General features: G+C 43.1%; 1 protein-coding gene across 1 annotated transcript in view; it reads left to right on the top strand.

Moving 5' to 3' along the window:
• Nucleotides 1-23089, top strand: part of SPATA17 (spermatogenesis associated 17) — a 179317-nt gene that overhangs the window by 102329 nt on the left and 53899 nt on the right. The window contains 2 exon segments of the mRNA XM_065401691.1: nt 5964-6167; nt 10789-10937. Coding sequence (XP_065257763.1) covers nt 5964-6167; nt 10789-10937 — 353 coding nt within the window.

The raw sequence follows: 23089 nt of genomic DNA, 5'->3' as shown, positions 1-23089 counted from the left end.
ATATAGTGCCCATCTATAAAAAGGGAAATAAAAACAACTCAGGAAACTACAGACCAGTTAGTTTAACTTCTGTGCCAGGGAAGATAATGGAGCAAGTAATTAAGGAAATCATCTGCAAACATTTGGAAGGTGGTAAGGTGATAGGGAATAGCCAGCATGGATTTGTAAAGAACAAATCATGTCAAACCAATCTGATAGCTTTTTTTGATAGGATAATGAGTCTTGTGGATAAGGGTGAAGCTGTGGATGTGGTATACCTAGACTTTAGTAAGGCATTTGACACAGTCTCGCATGATATTCTTATCGATAAACTAGGCAAATACAATTTACTTATAAGGTGGGTGCATAACTGGCTGGATAACCGTACTCAGAGTTGTTATTAATGGTTCCCAATCCTGCTGGAAAGTGGGGTTCCGCAGGGGTCTGTTTTGGGACCGGCTCTGTTCAATATCTTCATTAACGACTTAGATATTGGCATAGAAAGTACGCTTATTAAGTTTGCAGATGATACCAAACTGGGAGGGATTGCAACTGCTTTGGAGGACAGGGTCATTATTCAAAATGATCTGGACAAATTGGAGAAATGGTCTGAGGTAACAAAGACAAATGCAAAGTGCTCCACTTAGGAAGGAAAAATCAGTTTCACACATACAGAATGGGAAGAGACTGTCTAGGAAGGAGTATGGCAGAAAGGGATCTAGGGGTTATAGTGGACCACAGGCTAAATATGAGTCAACAGTGTGATGCTGTTGCAAAAAAAGCAAACGTGATTCTGGGATGTATTAACAGGTGTGTTGTGAGCAAGACACGAGAAGTCATTCTTCCGCTCTACTCTGCGCTGGTTAGGCCTCAGCTGGAGTATTGTGTCCAGTTCTGGGCACTGCATTTCAAGAAAGATGTGGAGAAATTGGAGAGGGTCCAGAGAAGAGCAACAAGAATGATTAAAGGTCTAGAGAACATGACCTATGAAGGAAGGCTGAAAGAATTGGGTTTGTTTAGTTTGGAAAAGAGAAGACTGAGAGGGGACATGATAGCAGTTTTCAGGTATCTAAAAGGGTGTCATAAGAAGGAGGGAGAAAACTTGTTCACCTTAGCCTCTAAGGATAGAACAAGAAGCAATGGGCTTAAACTGCAGCAAGGGAGGTCTAGGTTGGACATTAGGAAAAAGTTCCTAACTGTCAGGGTGGTTAAACACTGGAATAAATTGCCTAGGGAGGTTGTAGAATCTCCATCTCTGGAGATATTTAAGAGTAGGTTAGATAAATGTCTATCAGGGATGGTCTAGACAGTATTTGGTCCTGCCATGCGGGCAGGGGACTCGACTCGATGACCTCTCAAGGTCCCTTCCAGTCCTAGAGTCTATGAATCTATGAATCTATAAACCTTTAAGAGCACAAACACAGCATGGGTGAAATTAAGTTCACCTTCATAAAGCCAAAGTAAGGGAACTTTATGGGCATTAAGTCCATTGTGATTAGAAAAGTTAAATTCAACCCTCAATGGAGGGCTATCACAGTCTGAACAAGGCTGCTACTTAAACCTATTGGCTGGATTAGTGACCACAACGTCCCTGCAGCACTTTTGCAGAGTGTTAGGGACAATGGAATCCTCTAATTACAGATCTTGTGGCCCCTTTTCTAGGCTCCCCGCAGGAGTCAGAATGGGGGGGGAAAAGGTGGTAATGCTCTTCCAAGCTCTGACAAAAAAATAACCTCCACCCACGTGAGGTGCAAAAATGAGATGTTGCTCATAGTACACTGGGCAGATGTTCAAAATATGAGTATGTGCTTTCTGAGGCTGAGTCTATTCTTAAAATGCTACAGCAACACAACTGCAGTGCTGCAGCTGTGCCGCTGTAGGGCTTCAATGTAGGCCCTACAACGAAAGAAAGGATTGTCCCATAGCTGTAAGTAATCCACCTCCCCAAGAGGTGGTAGCTAGGCTGACAGAAGAATTCTTCTATTGACCTAGAGCTGTCTACACTAAGGGTTAGGTTGCCTTAACTACGTCTTTGAGGAGTGCAGATGTTCAGTGTAGACCAGCCCTGAGCTTCCTGGTCTTCAGCTTCCCTTTGGTGGAACTTGAATGTGCTCATGGGTTCTGCCAGGTTCCTTGGGGTTGGTTCCTTCATTGGGGAAGAAAGTAAGGCCATGTCTACACTATGGGAGCTACAGCATTAAATTATATTTGCGTGAATTTTTCACACCCGAGTACTGTAGTTATGTTGACCTAACTTTTAATTGTAGACTAGGCCTAAGAGATGGTATCTCCCAAACTCTACTCACTTATGACACCAAAATGAGACCTTTCCTAAAGTAAACCATGCTGATCTGTTGAACTGCCCTCTCCTTTTTTACATGAGAAATGAAAGACATTTGAATTATCATCATTGGGCATCTGAGCTAACACCTCATTGAGAGTAATGTTGCAGTTCACACTTCTCAGAACTATTGTTCCTGGCTCTCTGCAGACTCATCATTTCTGCATCAGTTACATTTGGGTCACATTTCTGAGGTTTTCTCTGTAACCGTAACAGCTGACGACTTTAGTTTCATTTTTGAAAGAAAAAGCTGAGAACAAGATAACCTCGGATAGGAGGCAGTATGCCAAAGAGCCCTGTTGCAAGAATTACCCAGTGGATAGGGCATGAGCTTAGGATGTGAGACACCTGAGTTCAATTCCCTACTCCACCATGGACTTCCTGTCTGTGCTTCAATTTCCCATCTGAAAAGAGTGGATACTACTTCCCTACCTCACACTACAGAGGTTTGTGAAGATAAATACATTAAATATTATGAAGCACTGTGAGATCTACTGATGAAAAACACTATATAGGAAATAGGCATTACAATTATTATTACTGTCCCCTCCCAAAGCAAACCTGTATGCTCATCTATGCAGAGCCACTTTAGAGACTCCCCTCCACAGCACACTTGGAGGCCCCAATTCAGTAAAACATCCCTATTGGTGTTTCTAGGCACTACCATAATACAAACAATCAAAGATCAGAATCTCATTGTACAAGACGTTGTACAGTCATGTAGCAAGGAAGACAGTCCCTGCCCCACAAAACTCAAACTAGGTGATAGACAGGGTACAACTCATGAACACAACAGACCCATTAGGCGGGGAGTGGGTTGGGAGAGAAAGGGAACAGTAGAATGAACAGAGTTTTGTAGAAAAGCAGAAGTTACAGGTCATCACTTGCCTAACCAATGCTAGATGGGAGTGATCCGTAGCATCACAGAAGTGGTAGGTTTTTAGGAATGATTTAACAAAGGATGAGGAGGTGGCTTTGTGAATTGTGATGCTGAGTTTTTATCATATACAGGTGAGGGGCATGGAATAAAGCAGGGAAGGTGCTTGAGTGAGAAATGGACAAGCGGCCAGTTGAGGCTGCCATTATTGGCAGGGCAAAGGCAAGGCTGACAATTTGATATGCCAGCATATCAATAGACATGGTGGGACTTAATGGTGAAGAGCCTCGAAGACAAGAAGATTGTAATGCTTCATTTTAAGTATGTGCTTAAGACCCATTGTAGCTGGCACATACTTTAAAGTTAAGCCCATGCTTAAGTGCTTTCTGAATTGGGGCTGGACTATGGATTCTTGCACTGACAAGTCATTCCTCTGGACACCGTGTTTTACATCCCCAACATGGAGCCCAATTGGTGTGGAGAGCCTTGAACAGACCTTCTGTATCTGTATGAATTTAATATTAGGTGTATAACAAACATATAGTGGAAGTTCATGCAGTAATTATGCAGCAATACAATAAAAGCCAGAGACAGTCGTTGGAAACATCTATTAATCTAGCTCCTGCAGATCATTAAGTATTTGCAAGCAAATTCAAGCTGGTATGACAAAGTTACAGACAGGCTTATCTATAAAATGCTGTGAAAATAGTCTGAAAAGAGTCTGAAATGAATCTGAAACATTGTGAGATGATTTTGGGAATCTAAGAGCCATTCAAATATAGAGCAAAATCAGAGGGTGCCGCTGAACTGCACAGAACACAGATCACAGGGTGGCCTGCAATTCTGCATTCCCTTCTCTGATCCTGCTGCTACTTCTGGACAAGACCAGTGCCCCTGTGCTGTGTTAGAATGCAGCCAGGGATTGGGTTGGTGCAAGGGTCTTCTGGCCATGCCTTCATACATCCATGTCCTCTTTTTCCTACTACCCTAGCCCCAGAGGAATGGAGAGAGTGGTGTGAGAGAGTTACACTGAGATATTTGCAATGGCTTTAGGGCCAAAATACTCAGATAGGAGAATCTGTCCCATAGAATTTAACAGCAATATTTAAAATAAGCTATCATCTATGCATATCTAAATACATTAAACAATAAGTTTCATAAAGGTCTTATTTAAGTTTTTAACCCCATGAGTTGGAATTTCCCAGTGGGGGACACTAATGAAAAATGCATTAGAGCTAATTGGGGAGCTCTCAATCCTCCCAAGCCCAAGCTGTTAATACTTTATGAGGAGCCTGATGCTCTACTTAATTTTCTCAGGGGGCCAAAATAGTTTTGCAGGAGGAAAAATGGCACATTATAAATGTTTACTCTCTCCCTCACACCTACTGCTCCCCCAAAGCAATGTCTTTACCTGCTTTTTTTATTCAGTAGGTTTTGGCAATTAATAACATGCTAAAAACAAAATTAAAAAATACTTTGTACAAATGTGGTTAAAAAAAACTAAGAATTCTGCAAGCATATTATTTTAAAAAAAGCATTTATGATCTTTAGATTAATGTCTGGCACATGCACCTTTACACAGATGTAATCTATTTGATCAAAAATGCAGTAGTTTTGTGCTGTGGGCTATAGTTATTCCTATGTTTACTAAATAAATTAATTATTAAAACTATGTTAATGTTTATCTTTTTTTCAACAATTACTTTTATCTCTTTTCATGAATTGCGTGCAAACAGATAAAAATATTTTCAGTTTATTATTATACAAAATGTTTTGGAAATTTGTTTGGCATGTAACTTTTGGCCTGCTAGACATTTTTGCGAATAATGGATATTGCCAATTAACAATTTGAAATTATGGCTTTGTTGTTTAGTCACATAAGTAACATCATATTGTTACCAAATTACTGAATTTACAAAGTGGGCTGTGAATTTTACAGTTCAGAATACCTGTTTGACCTTAATATTCACTTTTCACAAGTGTTCACACTGGTGAAGCTAGCATGCTTGAATGTCTGCAGAAAGTTAACGTCAAAGTGTTGCAAGGAAGATCGAACAAAATTTTGCTTTTTTATTCATATGAATATTCATGGAATGGTTTTCCCCATTGTCATTCCACTCTAGTTGCGAGAATGCTGCCATTTGCTATTCTCTTGAAGCCAAATTGTGGTTCAGCCATCATAGCAGTGCAGAGATATAAGGGCGCACATGGCATCTGTATTCCTCTTTTTCAGCATTTTTCAAAATGACAGACATTTTCAAAATGACAGACAATTTAATATTAGGTGTATAACAAACTATTTTTTCTATTATGGATTCTACTACTTTACATTACAAGATGTACATTCAATATTTTTTGTTTTAAACTGGAATGAGATTTGCCCAATATAATTATTAAGAGAAATTGTTATATTTGTATGGCTACTAGGTATGGAGGGAGAAGAATTGTATATGACTGGAAGAAAAGATGAGCTTAGTAGTCTCAGTTCTGGAACACTTGCCTCCATGTGTAAAATTTACCCCTATGCAAAAGGCCAGCAGGAGGCCTATGCACCATGTAAATCCTACTTAAGCCCTGTCTTAATGGGACATAAATGGTGCACAGGAATGCATTTCATCCAGAGTCCTTTCTCATGTCAGTAGTCCTACTGAAACTTTTTGCTGAAACACTTGTTACATAGTTGTCTTTATCATTTTGATTTAAAGCATAAAAACAAACATATGTTTTAAATTATTTGAATTCAAGATAGCTCCATTTTCTCCTTAGATGGCAGGTGTGTACAACTCACCATTCAGACAATCACCCGATCCAATGGAAGTACGGTTACGGAAGGCAAGACCTTTTAGCCACAGACAGCAACAAATAAAGAAGCATCTTACTGATGAGATTTCTGACTGGCCAACTTGTACAAGTGCCCTAACTTTCCCTACAATGAAGCCTCTTCCACCCATTGGCAGACAGAAACCTCAGGTAATGCATACCAATAACTCTTAGGCAACTAATTCTGCCAAATACTTTTGCAGGTAATGTTCTTCTTATTCTTATGTATTCATCATACTAGTTCAGGAGATAGACCTCTTTGAAAGAGGTCTATTTTCATTTTCAAGAAAGAGAACATATAAAGGCAAGGAGATGGGGATCATGTAGACTGCATTTTTGTTCTTTGAAAAGGTATGAACACTTGAAAATTCCAGTAAGAAACTACCATATAGTTAACATCTCAACTGAAGCTCATCAGATGCAGTACTTCCAATTGCACAAGTCTAAACATAATTCTGGGATGATACAATTGATATGCAGGAGAAATTAGAGATGATATGAAGAGATAACTAGTTAAAAGAAAAACATTTTTAAAAAGCCAGGTAACAACTAGAAAACAAAAATAACCATCATACCATCACATTTACCTTTCTGTTAAGTTTTGCTTTTCATTCAAAGGCTAGGAAATATCCTCTCAACAGAAATGCTTTCTTCTCTTTTGTGTCCACTAGATGTGTGTCAGTTTTAATTTAAAAAGTTTTAACATGTTGTTCTGCATGATTCACCAAGTTGATAAAATCCCCTTTTTTGCTATCATGGTCTCAATTCCAATTGGTGACAGCATATGTTGCATGTAGCTTTTTATTTTGCTGACAGGAAACATTTCAGAAATTTTCCTAGTGTAGACAAGGTCCAGGATTCAGTTATTTTATGTTTCAAGAGAGTCAATTTTTCACCCTCCTGTTCTTACGGATTTTTCAGTTTGCCAAATCTGCTGAGCTTCCATTCCATTTCCCTCCATTTTTCAAATTTAGTTCTGTTATTGCCTATAAAACTCTGAATGCTCTTTGGAATGCCTAACATATGCGTGGCATTCAATCCCATCCTCAATTTATCTCTTCAATGCAATTATTAGCTAATAAGTAGAAAGAAAACACTCCCATACTAACTCCCTTCAGTAATTTCCATTGAGTTTATCATTTTTGCTTCAGTAATTAAATGGCAAGTGATGGTAACAAGTGATATGTAATTTGTATTTATGGGTATTTTACTTATCCTCTGAAGTGCTGCTTTAACTGTCCTTACTCAGAGGGCCAAAGGTGCTGTGCCTATCCTTCAGTGGACTGTGACTGTATGCACTTTATGTCTCTAAGAATAGTGAAGTTGATATTTTGCCTGATGTACGTTGTAGAGGGATCATTTGAATGTCTTGAAACAAAGGGGGAAATGACAGTATTTTCACTGCTACTTTACTCTTGCAAGATCACTTTGTTATTATGCAATGTGTTTATCTTGCAAGTTTCTGTTCTGGTTGGAGTATTTTATAGCACTTTCTAAGTTTATATACACACATGAGAGAGAGAGAGAGAGAGAGAGCGCAATCGTACACAGATAGCCTTTCAGAACAAATCAGCCTTTCAGAACAAACCAGAAGAGTTCTGTTTATTTCCTGCACCCCAAAGAGGGAATTTACTATATAATACTTTAATCCTTTCAGTGCCCTGGAATGTACACTGTGGGGTAAATTATCAAAGCACAGTGCGTGGATTTATCTGTGTGACTCTTATTGATGTTAATGGGAGTCACACGGCTAAATCCCCGCACACCACTTTGACAATTTACGGTTGTATGTCTCAGGAAAGGACATTGGTCTGAGCTGATGAAACAGCTGGACATGAAAACTCCTCAGAATGCACAGGTCTAAAAGTGGTCTGGTGTGACAATACGGGATTTAATCACTAGCCATCCTTGTGGCTTAGTTCTCTGTGACAACACTCTTCCACACTAGCTTTATTGTATACATCAGACCCCATGCTAGTCACTTGTGTTACATCACTACCTTTATAGATATCCCAAATGTGCTTTGCCTGCAAGCATCATATTGGAATGAGAATGGAATTTATGTATATTTAAGAGTACAAAAATTAACTACCCATCAGTTGTCTCTTAGGGATATTGGTATTCTGCATTTTATAGGTAAGTACTGTGTATGTAAGATAGCATATATAAAAGAAAACTTTTAATGCTGCTGTTATCAATTATATCAGATCTATCACTTTTATTACTGAATTAACTAGACTTACAATCTAATGAAAGTACAGCTAATACTGAAATTAGTCATCTCTTCATTAAAGGGCATTAAAAACAGCAAGCACATTGCTTTTTTTTTTTTTTTTTTTTTTTTTTAAGGTTTTCCCCCAACCCTTTTTTTTTTCTGGCTGGTGGCTATGCTGGGGTTAGAGAAGGCATTGAGGAAGTAACATGATTTCATTTAGAACAAAATATCTGTCGATCTGCCAATCCTTGACAAATCATCTAGTGGACCACTCCCTAGAAAGAAGATTTATCCTACTCACCACAGTGCTCAAACTGCACACAGAGTTTTTGTTTTGTTTTGTTTCCTGAGGGAGGAAGAGGATTAGTTAACTCCCTCCCTTATCCCATCCTGATCTCCCCATAAAAGAGGCTCCCCTCCTCTTGAAGCAGAGCTCCTGGGATGCTTGCAAGCACTAGAAGGGCAGAGATGTTTGTAAGCATCACAGTACTCACCAATCTTGATATTTAAGTTCTCAAATGCAAGTAGGTGAATGGATTTGCTCTCTATCTGTATTAGATGTTTCGAAACTGTTTATCTTCATGGTTTATAAGCTTCCTCCAAATATGTGATTCAGAGAAAGAGGAAAATCTGCAGAGTAGAAACATCTTAATATTTTAAAATTATATTCCACTTTCATTTATAATGACAGGGCATTATTTGAGGAAGTGCATAGTTACCCTTTTTCACTTCCATTAGTAATTGCCCTAGTCTGTTAATTTCATTCAAAATATAAACAAAGGAAAAGGTGAAATATCACTAAATATGGAAAAGACCTATTTTGATAATTTGTTTCAGCTGTTACCCAGTGGAATACAAGTGCGGAATTCATGATGAAAAAGAAAGACTGTCCATTGTTTGTATTTTCCACATGAGGACATGCATCTATGTTTCTTACAGGTTATTTTATTTACATAAGAACACTGACCAGGTCACTTGACACTTTTCTTCTGCAAATGTTTTGTAGTACAGAAGGAGTATTAATGTTTTAAACTTTTTTCTATAGCTCTCTCTGATTGGACAGAAGGCAAATAACATTTACTATTTTCAGTAAATTACTATTGTATTTATTATTCCCCTGCAGCCGAAAACTTTTTTATTTTATTGTCTTTAGAAGAGCTATAGTGATCCCAATAAAATAGATTTATTCTTTGTGTAAACTTTCTGGAAGTAAAGTAGGGGAAAAGCTTGCCAAAAGCATAAAGATTATGGTTACTTGCTTCCTTAGAATCTTTAAAAGGGACTTGAGAAACATGGTTCTGTGCCTTTAAAAAGGAAAGGTCCAATAAAAATCCATTAACTACTTTCAAATATAGCAATCCTCCTGTCCAGCTGTGAAAAGTACTAGATGATACTTATTTGCCATTTGTGTTATTTACGGTCCATGACTTTTATGGTAACTGGTTCTTATTATTGGTTTCTATTAATGTAAAACATAAGTGAACATAAATGAGGCGTGAATCATTTCTTTTTATTAGCCCCACAGTCTTCACTCAGTGCTTGCAGTAACTCCAGCTGTGACTTGTTAGTGATAACCTATTTAAAGAAGGAGATCTTTAAGAATAAGGGACATGATCAGGATTGTTTGTCCATTCATATTTTCAGAAGGTTTCACTGCTTCAGTGCAAGATCAACAATAGTAAAAAGAAAATAAGATTTATTTAGCAACACTGCTAAAGTCTGAGCTGTCACTAAAATTGTAGTGAGTTTAAGATGGTACAAATTACACTCCATGTGAGTTTCTACTGGTTACTATTAAAACCAAGATATAGTGTAAGTCACTTTTACAGTGCAGGAAAGAACTTTCTGCTGCTATAGATTTGTATCATTAAATGGTACATACCGGTATCCGTTATTAAACAACATGGTTACAGATTCTCAATTAAAATATACAAAATTGTCAAGAAACTGTAGGTCTATAGGCTTTAATTTTTCAGAAAAAAGGCTGTCAGCAAATGGCAAATACACCTGTTTTATTTGTCTTGTCTGCAATTTTACTAGAAGAATTAGTTCTGTAATCATGTTTTGATCTCTTTCAAAGTGTCTCTACTGTCAAAATGGCAAAGATACTTTCATTAAGTAAAAAGAACAAAGCCTCTCAATCTGAACACTGAAAGGTTTAGGCTTTTTTCAAATGTTTAAGCACAACTACAATATATTATGTGGAGATCAAATTTTATTTTACTAGTATGTTGGTAAGAAACAAAACAAAACTAAGTACTCCTAGTCAGTTCTAGAAGTGTGTCTTTTTTCAGTAAAAGATATTCATTAATAGTTAAAGAAATATACCAGTGCACATTTCTCACTGCCCATCTAGGGTTTTATAGCATGTTCTCAACCATCATGTTATCTGTAACTCTCTATCAGGATGAACTGCATTAATTAATTATTTTGGAAAGAAAATCTTGCCACTCACCCAGCCACTCTGCATCCTCTTTCATCAGGGATATTTCACAAATAATAATAATACATAAAAAAGAACATAACAAAACACTTACCTTATCCTATACCTGTCAGGGGCCCTTCCGTGATACTGCTGAAGTAATGCAGCAACGCTACAAGCCTTTGGAACCAACCTTGCGGGTGGCAACATCAATCAATTCACTAGAAAAGGCCAGAGAGGAAATCAAGAGAGAGGAATGGAGAAACCGCATAAATGACAATAAGTAAGTTCCTTGGTTTTTTCTTATATTTTTATGAGAACATTTGCTTTATTCTGCTGCTTTCAGAAACCTTTTATGTCTGACAAAATAAAATGTCAAATTTGACAGCTTTCCAGCAACCATTCTAGGTACATACTTCTAAATTCTGTGTTCTTATTTAGATTGTAAAGTGTTCAGGGCGGAGACCCTGTCTTGTTGTATGAAGTGTGTCATGCAGACTTATGGAACTACAGAAGGACATATAATAAACAACCATTAATATAATACACATTGCAGAAGATGGACTTCCTGGAAAGTAAGCAATCAAACGGTGCAAGGATCCTTCTGCCACTCTTGCGCTCTGCCAATGGGCAGGCACTATTTCAGTCTTTGCACTTTGGATACATAAGGATTATGTGAGACTAGCTGTTGGTGCTGTACTCCCCTCTGCACAGGCTAGCAGAGCTCACTCTGCAGGGAGCTGGAGCACATGTGGCACCCTGTCAGAGGGTGACATAGAAGCTGTAGTCTGTGTTTCTGAAGCAGCATGGTTTCCTGCAGCCCATTGCCTGCAGGAGCTTCAGCTGTGCTGGTGCATCTCCAAACAACCCTGAATATAGGGCTATACTTTAAAGGCATCATCTATCCCAAAGGATCTAGCACTCCCATCAACACACTTTTACGTTCTTTTCTGACCAGAGTGGACAGGGCCGGCTCCAGGGTTTTGGCCGCCCCAAGCAGCCAAACAAACAAAAAAAAAAAAGCCGCGATCGCGATCTGCGGCGGCAATTCGTCGGGAGGTCCTTCGCTCCGAGCGGGAGTGAGGGACCGTCCGCTGAATTGCCGCCGAACAGCTGGACGTGCCGCCCCTCTCCGAAGTGGCCGCCCCAAGCACCTGCTTGGTAAGCTGAGAGTGGAGCTCTGTTGGATCCATCATAATGGAGTTCTGTTGGGTCAGTTCTTCAGAGTCTGTGGTTACTTATCATAACTCGATGCTTTGGTGGCTTTTCCCTGGAGTTCACTCTTCTTGACAATGCTTTAATCCCAGAGTTTAAAAAAAAAAAAGTTTGGTGAATCATCTGTCTTAGTGGTCATACTGTGCCCATTGACATATTGAAGGCCTATGTTTTGCAATCCCTACTAGCTTCTAGTGAAACCTTCTGAAACCTGCAGTCTAGAGCTTTTGTTCCAGTTTCACTGCCACATGATGTCATTTATGTTAACTGATGTGTTGGGACTCTGAAGTCTGAATTCTACTGCATCAGTGGATTTTGGCATTTGTGTTAATTAATGTAGTTGTCATGTTCTTTTCCCTCAGTCCTCCCCCCCCCTTTTTTTCTATTTTATTCTTAACAGTGACTAAAAATGGCACCTTCTTATTCAAGAGCTCAGCTCCCAAGATGTATTTAGACCATGTTTTATTTGGTTGATTTTTAGTGACAAAAATAAGATGTCAGTACTGTACTTCTTACTCCTTTTGTATGGTACAGCCAAACACAGGTTGGTACAGATTACAAGTAAAAGTTGTTTTCTTATTGGATTCTGTCCCATTTAGTACATCATTAATATAATTGTTGAGAAAGTTTCAATTAATTTATGCAATTAATTTTATACAAAAAGTAAAAGAATGCCCATTCCAGGTTCTGTACTGAAATTACAAGGCCAAATTCCATTCTCAGACATACCTCATCTGCCCTGTAGTGGAGAGCTTAATATGAAGACAGTGGATTGTACATGTATAACTGAAATCCATATTTTGCTTGAAAGACCTGAGATGATGTAGAAGAAGATAGTCAGATCCCACGTTAAGTTGACAGAGCTAGCAGTTAGAAAAACACAACTTTTTTCTACTAACCTCTGCCAATTAGATCTAGATGTCATTGGGAGACAATAAAGATGTTATCTCACTTCATTTTTAAAAAAATTGAATCATGCTCTTCGCTTACTGGAATGACTGGTATGTCTACACAGCCCACAACAGTAAGACTCCAGATTGACAAACTTAAGCACTCTAAGAATAGCTTTGTAGACAGTGCTTTGAAGTTGTGGCTTTGTCTGGAGCTTGAGCTCTGAAGCCTAAGGAGTGGGGTGGGCTTCAGAGCCCAAGCTGCATCTTCAAAGTGTTGTCTACAAAGCTATTTTTAAAGAGGTAGCCCCACCAGAACTAAGTCTGTTGACCTGGGCTGGGATGCTCATTGCCACTGGCTGGGTAGACATACCCACCGTGTCTTGTGCTTATGGGATAACACTAGTCCACAGATGTCACCATGTTTAATCAGAAGTCATGAAGAGTCAGGTCCTGGATAAAGATCTCACTGCCTCTTCTAATTCTTATGATAAGTCTAGTATGAAGGCTGTGGCCTTGAGCTGTCCAAAGTTGAGTTTTCAACTCTGACAGATTGTCAGTTGTCTTTCTTCAGCTTGTGTATAAGGAAGAATTTAATGACAATCCTAATGCACAGAAGCAGTGTCCTAATGCCAGTGGTGCTCAGAGTCCTCCACAACACAGGACGAAGGATTGTACACTATGTATCCATTCTGTGACTGCTTAATTTGTACACCAGCTATGCCAGGATCACATCTTGCAAAGGAAATGACAAACCTTCATGCCATCATCAAGACTAGCAGTCACTGATAAGGTTGCAGCCACTGTTGTGGAATACTTGCCTCAAGAGAGGAGTCAAGACAGTCAAGGAAAGGTTTACTGATGGTTTATTATCTGGGATATCTTTTATGAGCTGACAAAGTTCTGTATATTTCTATGTAATTGAGTACTTTAAAACTATATTTCTGCATCATAGTGCTTATTTATGGAATTACTCATCTTTTTTGGAAAGAAAAACAGAGCAAAAAAAGAGAGATAAGGCATTTATTGTCAATGCTTACTTTTGTGGAAGGTGAGACATACTTCCAAGTTTTTACTTTCTAAGGCCCCGTCTACACTGGCAAGTTTGTGCGCAGTAAAGCAGCTTTGAGCGCTGTAACGCCCGAGGTGCACACACTGCCAAGCCACTTAGTGCACAGAAACTGCACAGATGCAGCACTCTAAAAAACCACCTCAACGAGGGGCGTAGAGCTTTCTGTGCCGTGGCTACGGCGCTGCAGTGCCAGCGTAGACACCGTGGTGATTACAGTGCTGCGATTGGCCTCTGGGAGGTGTCCCACAATGTCTGTTCTCACCTCTCTGGCCATCGGTTTGAACTCTACTGCCCTGCCCTCAGGTGACCAACCGTCAGCCCCACCCCATACATTCCTTTGCAAATTTGAAAGTCCCCTTCCTGTTTGCTCAGTGATGAGTGTAGTGGTCTCAGCACATCTTTCCAGGTGGCCATGCCTGCTCCACACACCAGGCAATCCCCCACTTGGAGCAATGCCGAGCTGCTGGACCTCATTGGTATTTGGGGAGAGGAGGCAGTGCAGTCACAACTGTGCTCCAGCCGTCAGAATTATGATACCTATGGACAGATTTCTAGATGCATGGTAGAAAAAGGCCATGACCGGGACACATTGCAGTGCAGGGGCAAAGTGAAGGCACTGCGGAACGCCTACCACAAGGCGTGGGTGGCAAACTGCCACTCCGGTGCTGCGCCCACGAGCTGCCCGTTCTACAAAGAGCTGGACGTGATACTTGGTGGTGACCCCACCTCCACTGCAAAGTTCCCTGTGGATACTTCATTGGCTTTGTTGCCAGTTGAGAGTGGACTGAGCCAGGAGGAGGCAATCTTGGATGAAGAGGGAGAGGGGGAACCAGAGGCAGAGGATGACTCGGAGGCCAGAGATGCATGCAGTCAGGAGCTCTTTTCTACCCCAGAGGAGCCTAGCCAGTCACAGCAGTTGGAGCTTGCCAAAGCGCAAACAGGAGAGGAGGCCCCTGGTAAGTGGATCTAATTTTGGGACTTGCTGAAACGAGTTGTTGGGGGCAGGAGGGTTGCAGAAAGCAGGCTTGTCTCCCACCTCATGCCTAGTTTGAGTGGCGGAACAGGCTGTTGATACACTCCCTCACTTCATGGGAATATCCCTCAGAGATCTCCAGGAAACTCTTGTAGAGATACTGGGCAATCCGCTCCCGCAGGTTCCTCGGCAGAGCTGCTTTGTTTCTTGCCCCATTAATGGTAACTTTCCCGTGCCACTGTGCCGTCATGGGGAGTGGGGGGGACCATAGCTGCACACAGGCTAGCCGCATAGAGGCCAGGGCGGAAGCCACAGGCTTGAAGAAGATCCTCCCTTGATTCTCTGCTCACCCTCAGCAGCGAGATATCTTCCATAATGATCACCTCCTGTGGAAAGTGTGGGGACAGGAATGATTATCAGGGCCCCCCCTACAGTGCTGGCTCTCCCCAAGTGCCCAAGAGACGTGCCCAGTGTACAGCAGGGTCCAGGAACAGTGATTTACCCTGCCCCTGCGGCTACTCACCCTTTTGGGGGTCTTGTGGCTTATGTGTGCTTGCCTGGGGTCAGCCAGTTAGTGACAGGAGTGTGAGTACTGGCTGTGTTTTAAAGCACTGAAACAGTGTTGTCTGTGTTGCAAACAATACTGCTTCTGTAAAATGTTGCAATTAAACTTCACAGAGAGGACCTTGGGAGCACAGTCTCCCTCTTTGTTATCGGCGGCAGAACGGTTGCAAAGAATTAGAAAGCGTACAAGAAGAACTAAAGAGGACTTTATGCATGAGGTTATGATGCATTCTGCCGCGGAGAAAAAGGAAATGAAGGAGTGGCGGGACAGCGAGAAGAGGGACTGAAACAAGAACGTGGCATACCAGAAAGAAGTCATGGAGCGGCTCTTAACAGTTATGGAGCGCCAAGCGGACACGCTCCAGGCGATACTAGCTCTTCAAACCGAGCAGCTCCATGCCTGCCCTTCTCTGCAGTCGCTGTCGCAAAACTCTTTCCAATGCGCCCCCCCCACACACAGCCAACATACTCTTATCAACCTCCTGGCTTCACTCTCTACCCACAGCATTCCACTCCTCCCTCCTCACAGTCCAGCAGTGTGGACTCCCAATACCCACTGCACTCAACACCCATCCATCTGCAGTTTGTCCCTGCTGAAGTACAGCACCCGCTGCATCGTACTCCAAAGGAGAAGGTTGGGTATGATCCCTGGACATACACAACTCTGTAGCCGTCCCGGGACCCCTCCTCCTCTTGAGACCTTCCATTCCCCCATTCCCCCCTCCCCCTCCTTGCTGATGAATTTTTTTCGTTTGACTCTCTCCTCTTGTTGTTGTCTTTCAATAAAAGAATTGTGTTTGTTTGAAATCAATCTTTATTCTATTAAGTGAAAGCAAAAAGAGCACTGCAAAGCAAAATACAATTATGTTAAGGCCCCTTGTTGCATCATGTGCACCAATCATCTCCTTCCTAGCATTACAATCATAGAATATCAGGGTTGGAAGGGACCTCAGGAGGTCATCTAGTCCAACCCCCTGCTCAAAGCAGGACCAATTCCCAACTAAATCATCCCAGCCTGGGCTTTGTCAAGCCGGGCCTTAAAAACCTCCAAGGAAGGAGACTCCACCACCTCCCTAGGTAACGCATTCCAGTGCTTCACCACCCTCCTAGTGAAATAGTGTTTCCTAATATCCAACCTAGACCTCCCCCACTGCAACTTGAGACCATTGCTCCTTGTTCTGTCATCTGCCCCCACTGAGAACAGCCGAGCTCCAACCTCTTTGGAACCCCCCCCCCCTCAGGTAGTTGAAAGCAGCTATCAAATCCCCCCTCATTCTTCTCTTCTGGAGACTAAACAATCCCAGTTCCCTCAGCCTCTCCTCATAAGTCATGTGCTCCAGACCCCTAATCATTTTTGTTGCCCTCTGCTGGACTCTTTCCAATTTTTCCACATCCTTCTTGTAGTGTGGGGCCCCAAACTGGACACAGTACTCCAGATGAGGCCTCACCAATGTCAAATAAAGGGGAACGATCACGTTCCTCGATCTGCTGGCAATGCCCCTACTTATACAGCCCAAAATGCCGTTAGCCTTCTTGGCAACAAGAGCACACTGTTGACTCATATCCAGCTTCTCGTACACTGTGACCCCTAGGTCCTTTTCTGCAGAACTGCTACCTAGCCATTCGGTCCCTAGTCTGTAGCTGTGCATGGGATTCTTCCGTCCTAAGTGCAGGACTCTGCACTTGTCCTTGTTGAACCTCATCAGGTTTTTTTTGGCCCAATCCTCTAATTTGTCTAGGTCCCTCTGTATCCGATCCCTATCCTCTAGTGTATCTACCACGCCTCCCAGTTTAGTGTCATCTGCAAACTTGCTAAGAGTGCAGTCCACACCATCCTCCAGATCATTAATAAAGATATTAAACAAAACCGGCCCCAGGACCGACCCCTGGGGCACTCCGCTTGAAACCGGCTGCCAACTAGACATGGAGCCATTGATCACTACCCGTTGAGCCCGACGATCTAGCCAGCTTTCTAGCCACCTTAGTCCATTCATCCAGCCCATACTTCTTTAACTTGGCGGCAAGAATACTGTGGGAGACCGTATCAAAAGCTTTGTTAAAGTCAAGGAATAACACATCCACTGCTTTCCCCTCATCCACAGAGCCAGTTATCTCATCATAGAAGGCAATTAGGTTAGTCAGGCACGACTTCCCCTTGGTGAATCCATGCTGACTTTTCCTGATCACTTTCCTCTCCTCTAAGTGTTTCATAATTGATTCCTTGAGGACCTGCTCCATGATTTTTCCAGGGACTGAGGTGAGGCTGACTGGCTTGTAGTTCCCCGGATCCCTTTTTTAAAGATGGGCACTAAATTAGCCTTTTTCTAGTCATCCGGGACCTCCCCCGATCGCCATGAGTTTTCAAAAATAATGGCTAATGGCTCTGCAATCTCATCCGCCAACTCCTTTATCACCCTCGGATGCAGTGCATCCGGCCCCATGGACTTGTGCACGTCCAGTTTTTCTAAATAGTCCCGAACCACTTCTTTCTCCACAGAGGGCTGGTCACCTTCTCCCCATACTGTGCTGCCCAGTGCAGTAGTCTGGGAGCTGACCTTGTTCGTGAAGACAGAGGCAAAAAAATCATTGAGTACATTAGCTTTTTCCACATCCTCGGTCACTAGGTTGCCTCCCTCATTCAGTAAGGGGCCCACACTTTCCTTGACTTTCTTCTTGTTGCTAACATACCTGAAGAAACCCTTCTTGTTACTCTTAACATCTCTTGCTAGCTGCAACTCCAAGTGTGATTTGGCCTTCCTGATTTCACTCCTGCATGCCTGAGCAATATTTTTATACTCCTCCCTGGTCATTTGTCCAATCTTCCACTTCTTGTAAGCTTCTTTTTTGCGTTTAAGATCAGCAAGGATTTCACTGTTTAGACAAGCTGGTTGCCTGCCATATTTACTATTCTTTCTACACATCGGGATGGTTTGTTCCTGCAACTGCAATAAGGATTCTTTAAAATACAGCCAGCTCTCCTGGACCCCTTTGCCCTTCATGTTATTTTCCCAGGGGATCCTGCCCATCTGTTCCCTGAGGGAGTCAAAGTCTGCTTTTCTGAAGTCCAGGGTCCGTATTCTGCTGCTCTCCTTTCTTCCTTGTGTCAGGATCCTGAACTCGACCATCCCATGGTCACTGCCTCCCAGGTTCCCATCCACTTTTGCTTCCCCTACTAATTCTTCCCTGTTTGTGAGCAGCAGGTCAAGAAAAGCTCTGCCCCTAGTTGGTTCCTCCAGCACTTGCACCAGGAAATTGTCCCCTACACTTTCCAAAAACTTCCTGGATTGTCTGTGCACCGCTGTATTGCTCTCCCAGCAGATATCAGGGTGATTAAAGTCTCCCATGAGAACCAGGGCCTGCGATCTAGCAACTTCTGCTAGTTGCCAGAAGAAAGCCTCGTCCACCTCATCCCCCTGGTCTGGTGGTCTATAGCAGACTCCGACCACGACATCACCCTTGTTACTCACACTTCTCAACTTTATCCAGAGACTCTCAGGTTTTTCTGCAGTTTCATACCCGGAGCTCTGAGCAGTCATACTCCTCTCTTACATACAACGCAACTCCACCACCTTTTCTGCCCTGCCTGTCCTTCCTGAACAGTTTATATCTGTCCATGACAGTACTCCAGTCATGTGAGTTATCCCACCAAGTCTCTGTTATTCCAATCGCATCATAGTTCCCTGACTGTGCCAGGACTTCCAGTTCTCCCTGCTTGTTTTCCAGGCTTCTTGCATTTGTGTATAGGCACTTAAGATAACTCATCGATCGTCCCTCTTTCTCAGTATGAGACAGGAGTCCTCCCCTCTTGTGCTCTCCTGCTTCTGCTTCCTCCCAGGATCCCATTTCCCCACTTACCTCAGGGCTTTGGTCTCCTTCCCCCGGTGAACCTAGTTTAAAGCCCTCCTCACTAGGTTAGCCAGCCTGCTTGCGAAGATGCTCTTCCCTCTCTTCGTTAGGTGGAGCCCGTCTCTGCCTAGCACTCCTCCTTCTTGGAACACCATCCCATGGTCGAAGAATCCAAAGCCTTCTCTCCGACACCACCTGCGTAGCCATTCGTTGACTTCCACGATTCGACGGTCTCTACCGAGGCCTTTTCCTTGCACAGGGAGGATGGACGAGAACACCACTTGCGCCTCAAACTCCTTTATCCTTCTTCCCAGAGCCACGTAGTCTGCAGTGATCCGCTCAAGGTCATTCTTGGCAGTATCATTGGTGCCCATGTGCAGAAGCAGGGCTTGATGAGGGCTTGATGAGTCTCGGCAGTCTCACCGTCACATCGTGTATCCTAGCTCCTGGCAAGCAGCAGACCTCTCGGTTTTCCCGGTCGGGGCGGCAGATAGATGACTCAGTCCCCCTGAGGAGGGAGTCACCGACCACCACCACCCTCCTCCTCCTCTTGGGAGTGGTGGTCGTGGAACCCCCATCCCTAGGACAGTGCATCCTTTGCCTTCCAATCGTTGGAGTCTCCTTCTGCTCCCTTCCCTCAGATGGGTCATCTAGTCCACTCTCCGCATTAGTACCTGTAGAGAGAACATGGAAACGATTGCTCACCTGTATCTCCATTGCTGGTACATGGATGCTCCTCTTTCTCCTTCTGGAGGTCACATGCTGCCAAACTTCTTCACCATCCTGTCCCTGCTGTGCCTGCTCTGAATCTTCAGAACATTGTGGCCGTAGAAGCATCTCCTGACGTCTGTCCAGGAAATCTTCATTTTCCCTTATGCAACGCAGAGTCGATACTCGTTTCTCCAGACCTCGAACCTTCTCTTCCAATATGGAGACCAGCTTGCACTTTGTACAGACAAAGTCGCTTCTATCCTGTGGAAGAAAGACAAACATGGCACAACCTGTGCAGGTTACAACAGCTGAGCGCTCACCTTCCATATCACCTTCCTCTTAAGAGCTTCCTCAGCTGTTGCAGGAACAACTCATAGAAACCCACAGATGAAGGCCTCAGTGAGCTCTCCCCAGGCGAACTCCCTCTGTTAGCCTCTGCTGTTCGCCGCTCAGCTGGTTCACTGCTGACTGCCCTTATATACCAGTCAGGCCCACTCAAGGCCCACCTGGAACAAAGCACTCCCAGTTCACACTTTTCAAACAAACAAGCAAGCAATCAAGTACACGGTCAAATTGACAAACTGTCCCAGCAACAGACACTCAGATACTCACCAACACAGCCCCCCTAATGCAGCACTTAGCGTACCTCCTCTCGGACAGCTCCCAGGCAAACTCCCTCTGTTAGCCTCTGCTGTTCGCCGCAATCCCAAGCATAGCAACAAATATTAGTGGCTTTCAGCTTCAAATTGCTGCCTCAAAGCATCCCTGATCTTTATGGCCCCGTGCTGTGCCCCTCTAATAGCCCTGGTCTCCAGCTGTTCAAATTCAGCCTCAAGGCGCTGAGCCTCTGCAGTCCAGCCTTGAGTGAAGCTTTCACCCTTCTCTTCACAAATATTATGGAGCGTACAGCACGCGGCTATAAGCATAGGAATATTGTCATCGGCCATGTCCAGCTTCCCATACAGGCATCACCAGAGGGCTTTTAAACGGCCGAATGCACACTCCACAGTCATTCTGCACTTGCTCAGCCTGTTGTTGAACCGCTCCTTGCTGCTGTCAAGTTGACCCGTGTATGACTTCATGAGCCACGGCATTAAAGGGTAGGCAGGGTCTACCAGGATCACAATGGGCATTTCGACTTCCCCTATGGTGCTCTTCTGGTCCAGGAAGAAAGTCCCTGCTTGCAGCTTCCTGAACAGACCAGTGTTCTGAAAGATGTGTGCGTCATGCACCTTTACGGACCAGCCTGCGTTAATGTCTGTGAAATGCCTACGGTGATCCACAAGCGCCTGGAGAACCATTGAGAAATACCCCTTGCGATTAATGTACTCAGTGGCCAGGTGGTCTGGTGCCAGAATTGGAATGTGAGTGCCATCTAGCGCCCCTCCACAGTTAGGGAAGCCCATTTATGCAAAGTCATCCACAATCTCACGCATGTTGCCCAGAGTCACGGTCTTTTGGAGCAGGATGTGATTAATGGCCCTGCACACTTCCATCAACACGACTCCAACAGTCGATTTTCCCACTCCGAAATGGTTAGTGACCGATCAGTAGCAGTCTGGAGTAGCCAGCTTCCACAGTGCAATCACCACATGCTTCTCCAGCGACAGGGCAGCTCTCGGTCTTGTGTCCTTGTGCCGCAGGGCTGGTGCACGCTCATCACACAGTCCCATGAATGTGGCTTTCCTCATGCGAAAGTTCTGCAGCCACTGCTCGTCATCCCAGACGTGCATGACGATGTGATCCCACCACTCAGTGCTTGTTTCCTGCATTCCTGTATGTGAATTGGCCCTGTCAACACTGGTTCTCCACTTGCGAAGTAACTCCCTGCTCTCCATGTGTCAGTATGTTAACATACATAAGCCAGTAAGTGAACACTTCAATCTCCCTGGTCATTCTATTACAGATTTAAAAGTCACTATCATTGAACAAAAAAACTTCAGAAACAGACTTCAAAGAGAAACAGCAGAACTAAAATTCATTTGCAAATTTAACACCATTAATCTGGGCTTGAATAGGGACTGGGAGTGGCTGGCTCATTACAGAAGCAGCTTTTCCTCTCCTGGAATTGACACCTCCTCATCTATTACTGGGAGTGGACTACATCCACCCTGATTGAATTGGCCCTGTCAATACTGGTTCTCCACTTGCGAAGTAACTCCCTGCTCTCCATGTGTCAGTATATAATGCCTCCATCTGTAACTTTCACTCTATGCATCTGAAGAAGTGAGGTTTTTACCCACAAAAGCTTATGCCCAAATAAATCTGTTAGTCTTTAAGGTGCCACCAGACTCCTTGTTGTTTTTGTAGATACAGACTAACACGGCTACCCCCTGATACTTAAAAACAGAGTGCTCAACTATCCCCTGTATCCAAGCAGTGTTCTGATGCAGTTGAGAATGTGAGCCACAGGGAGCTCCCTGACCTGTGCTACTCAGCTATGTCAGAAGTTAGAGCAGCTAAGAGCCTGCCCTCAGTTATGGCACTGGTGTAAGTTCCTTAAAGGACCTGCACTAGTAGAGAATAAGCATAGTTGCACTCGCTCTGCCATGTCTCCTCACCCCTCCTCACCCCCAGAATATTGCTTCATCTCTATACACTGGAACTGGCTGTACTGCCTCCAACATACTTAAGCCAATAGAACGTTACCCTGTGTGAAAGGAATTCTCTTCTGGCCACGTACAACTAGAATCTATCCACATTGTAGTGATGGAATGACTTGGGTATCTGGCCCAATAAGAATGACTTTCTTGATAATTGTTCTCTGAAGAAGTACATCACAAAAGTGCCCACCGAGCCACACTTCTCCCCACAGAGTTGAAGTCTTCCTCTCTTCCTCCCTCTCCCTTCCACCCCCCAAAATAATGCCGTTCCTTTTTATAGAGATGGAGTGATTTTACTTTCCACTTGGCTAGGAAATGGAAATTGGAGCACCAGGGGATACCCACTTTACAGACTAGTGGCTGGCATGAGACACCACTTGCTGGAACCAATAGATTTAGAACACTGAGCATGTAAAATTCTCTTCTTAGTTGCATACAGCAACATCAGCCCAAGAATGATGATCTGTTGTATTTATTTGTATGTAATTCTCTAAAGGTCAGAAATTATTTTTTTCCGTAACTTTTCTTAAATATGTCTCAGTTCACATGCCTTGTACTCCA

The sequence above is a fragment of the Emys orbicularis genome, chromosome 3 (genome assembly GCF_028017835.1).
Source record: "Emys orbicularis isolate rEmyOrb1 chromosome 3, rEmyOrb1.hap1, whole genome shotgun sequence".
NCBI classification, from domain to species: Eukaryota; Metazoa; Chordata; order Testudines; family Emydidae; genus Emys; species Emys orbicularis.
This window is presented reverse-complemented; position numbering and strand designations above follow the sequence as displayed.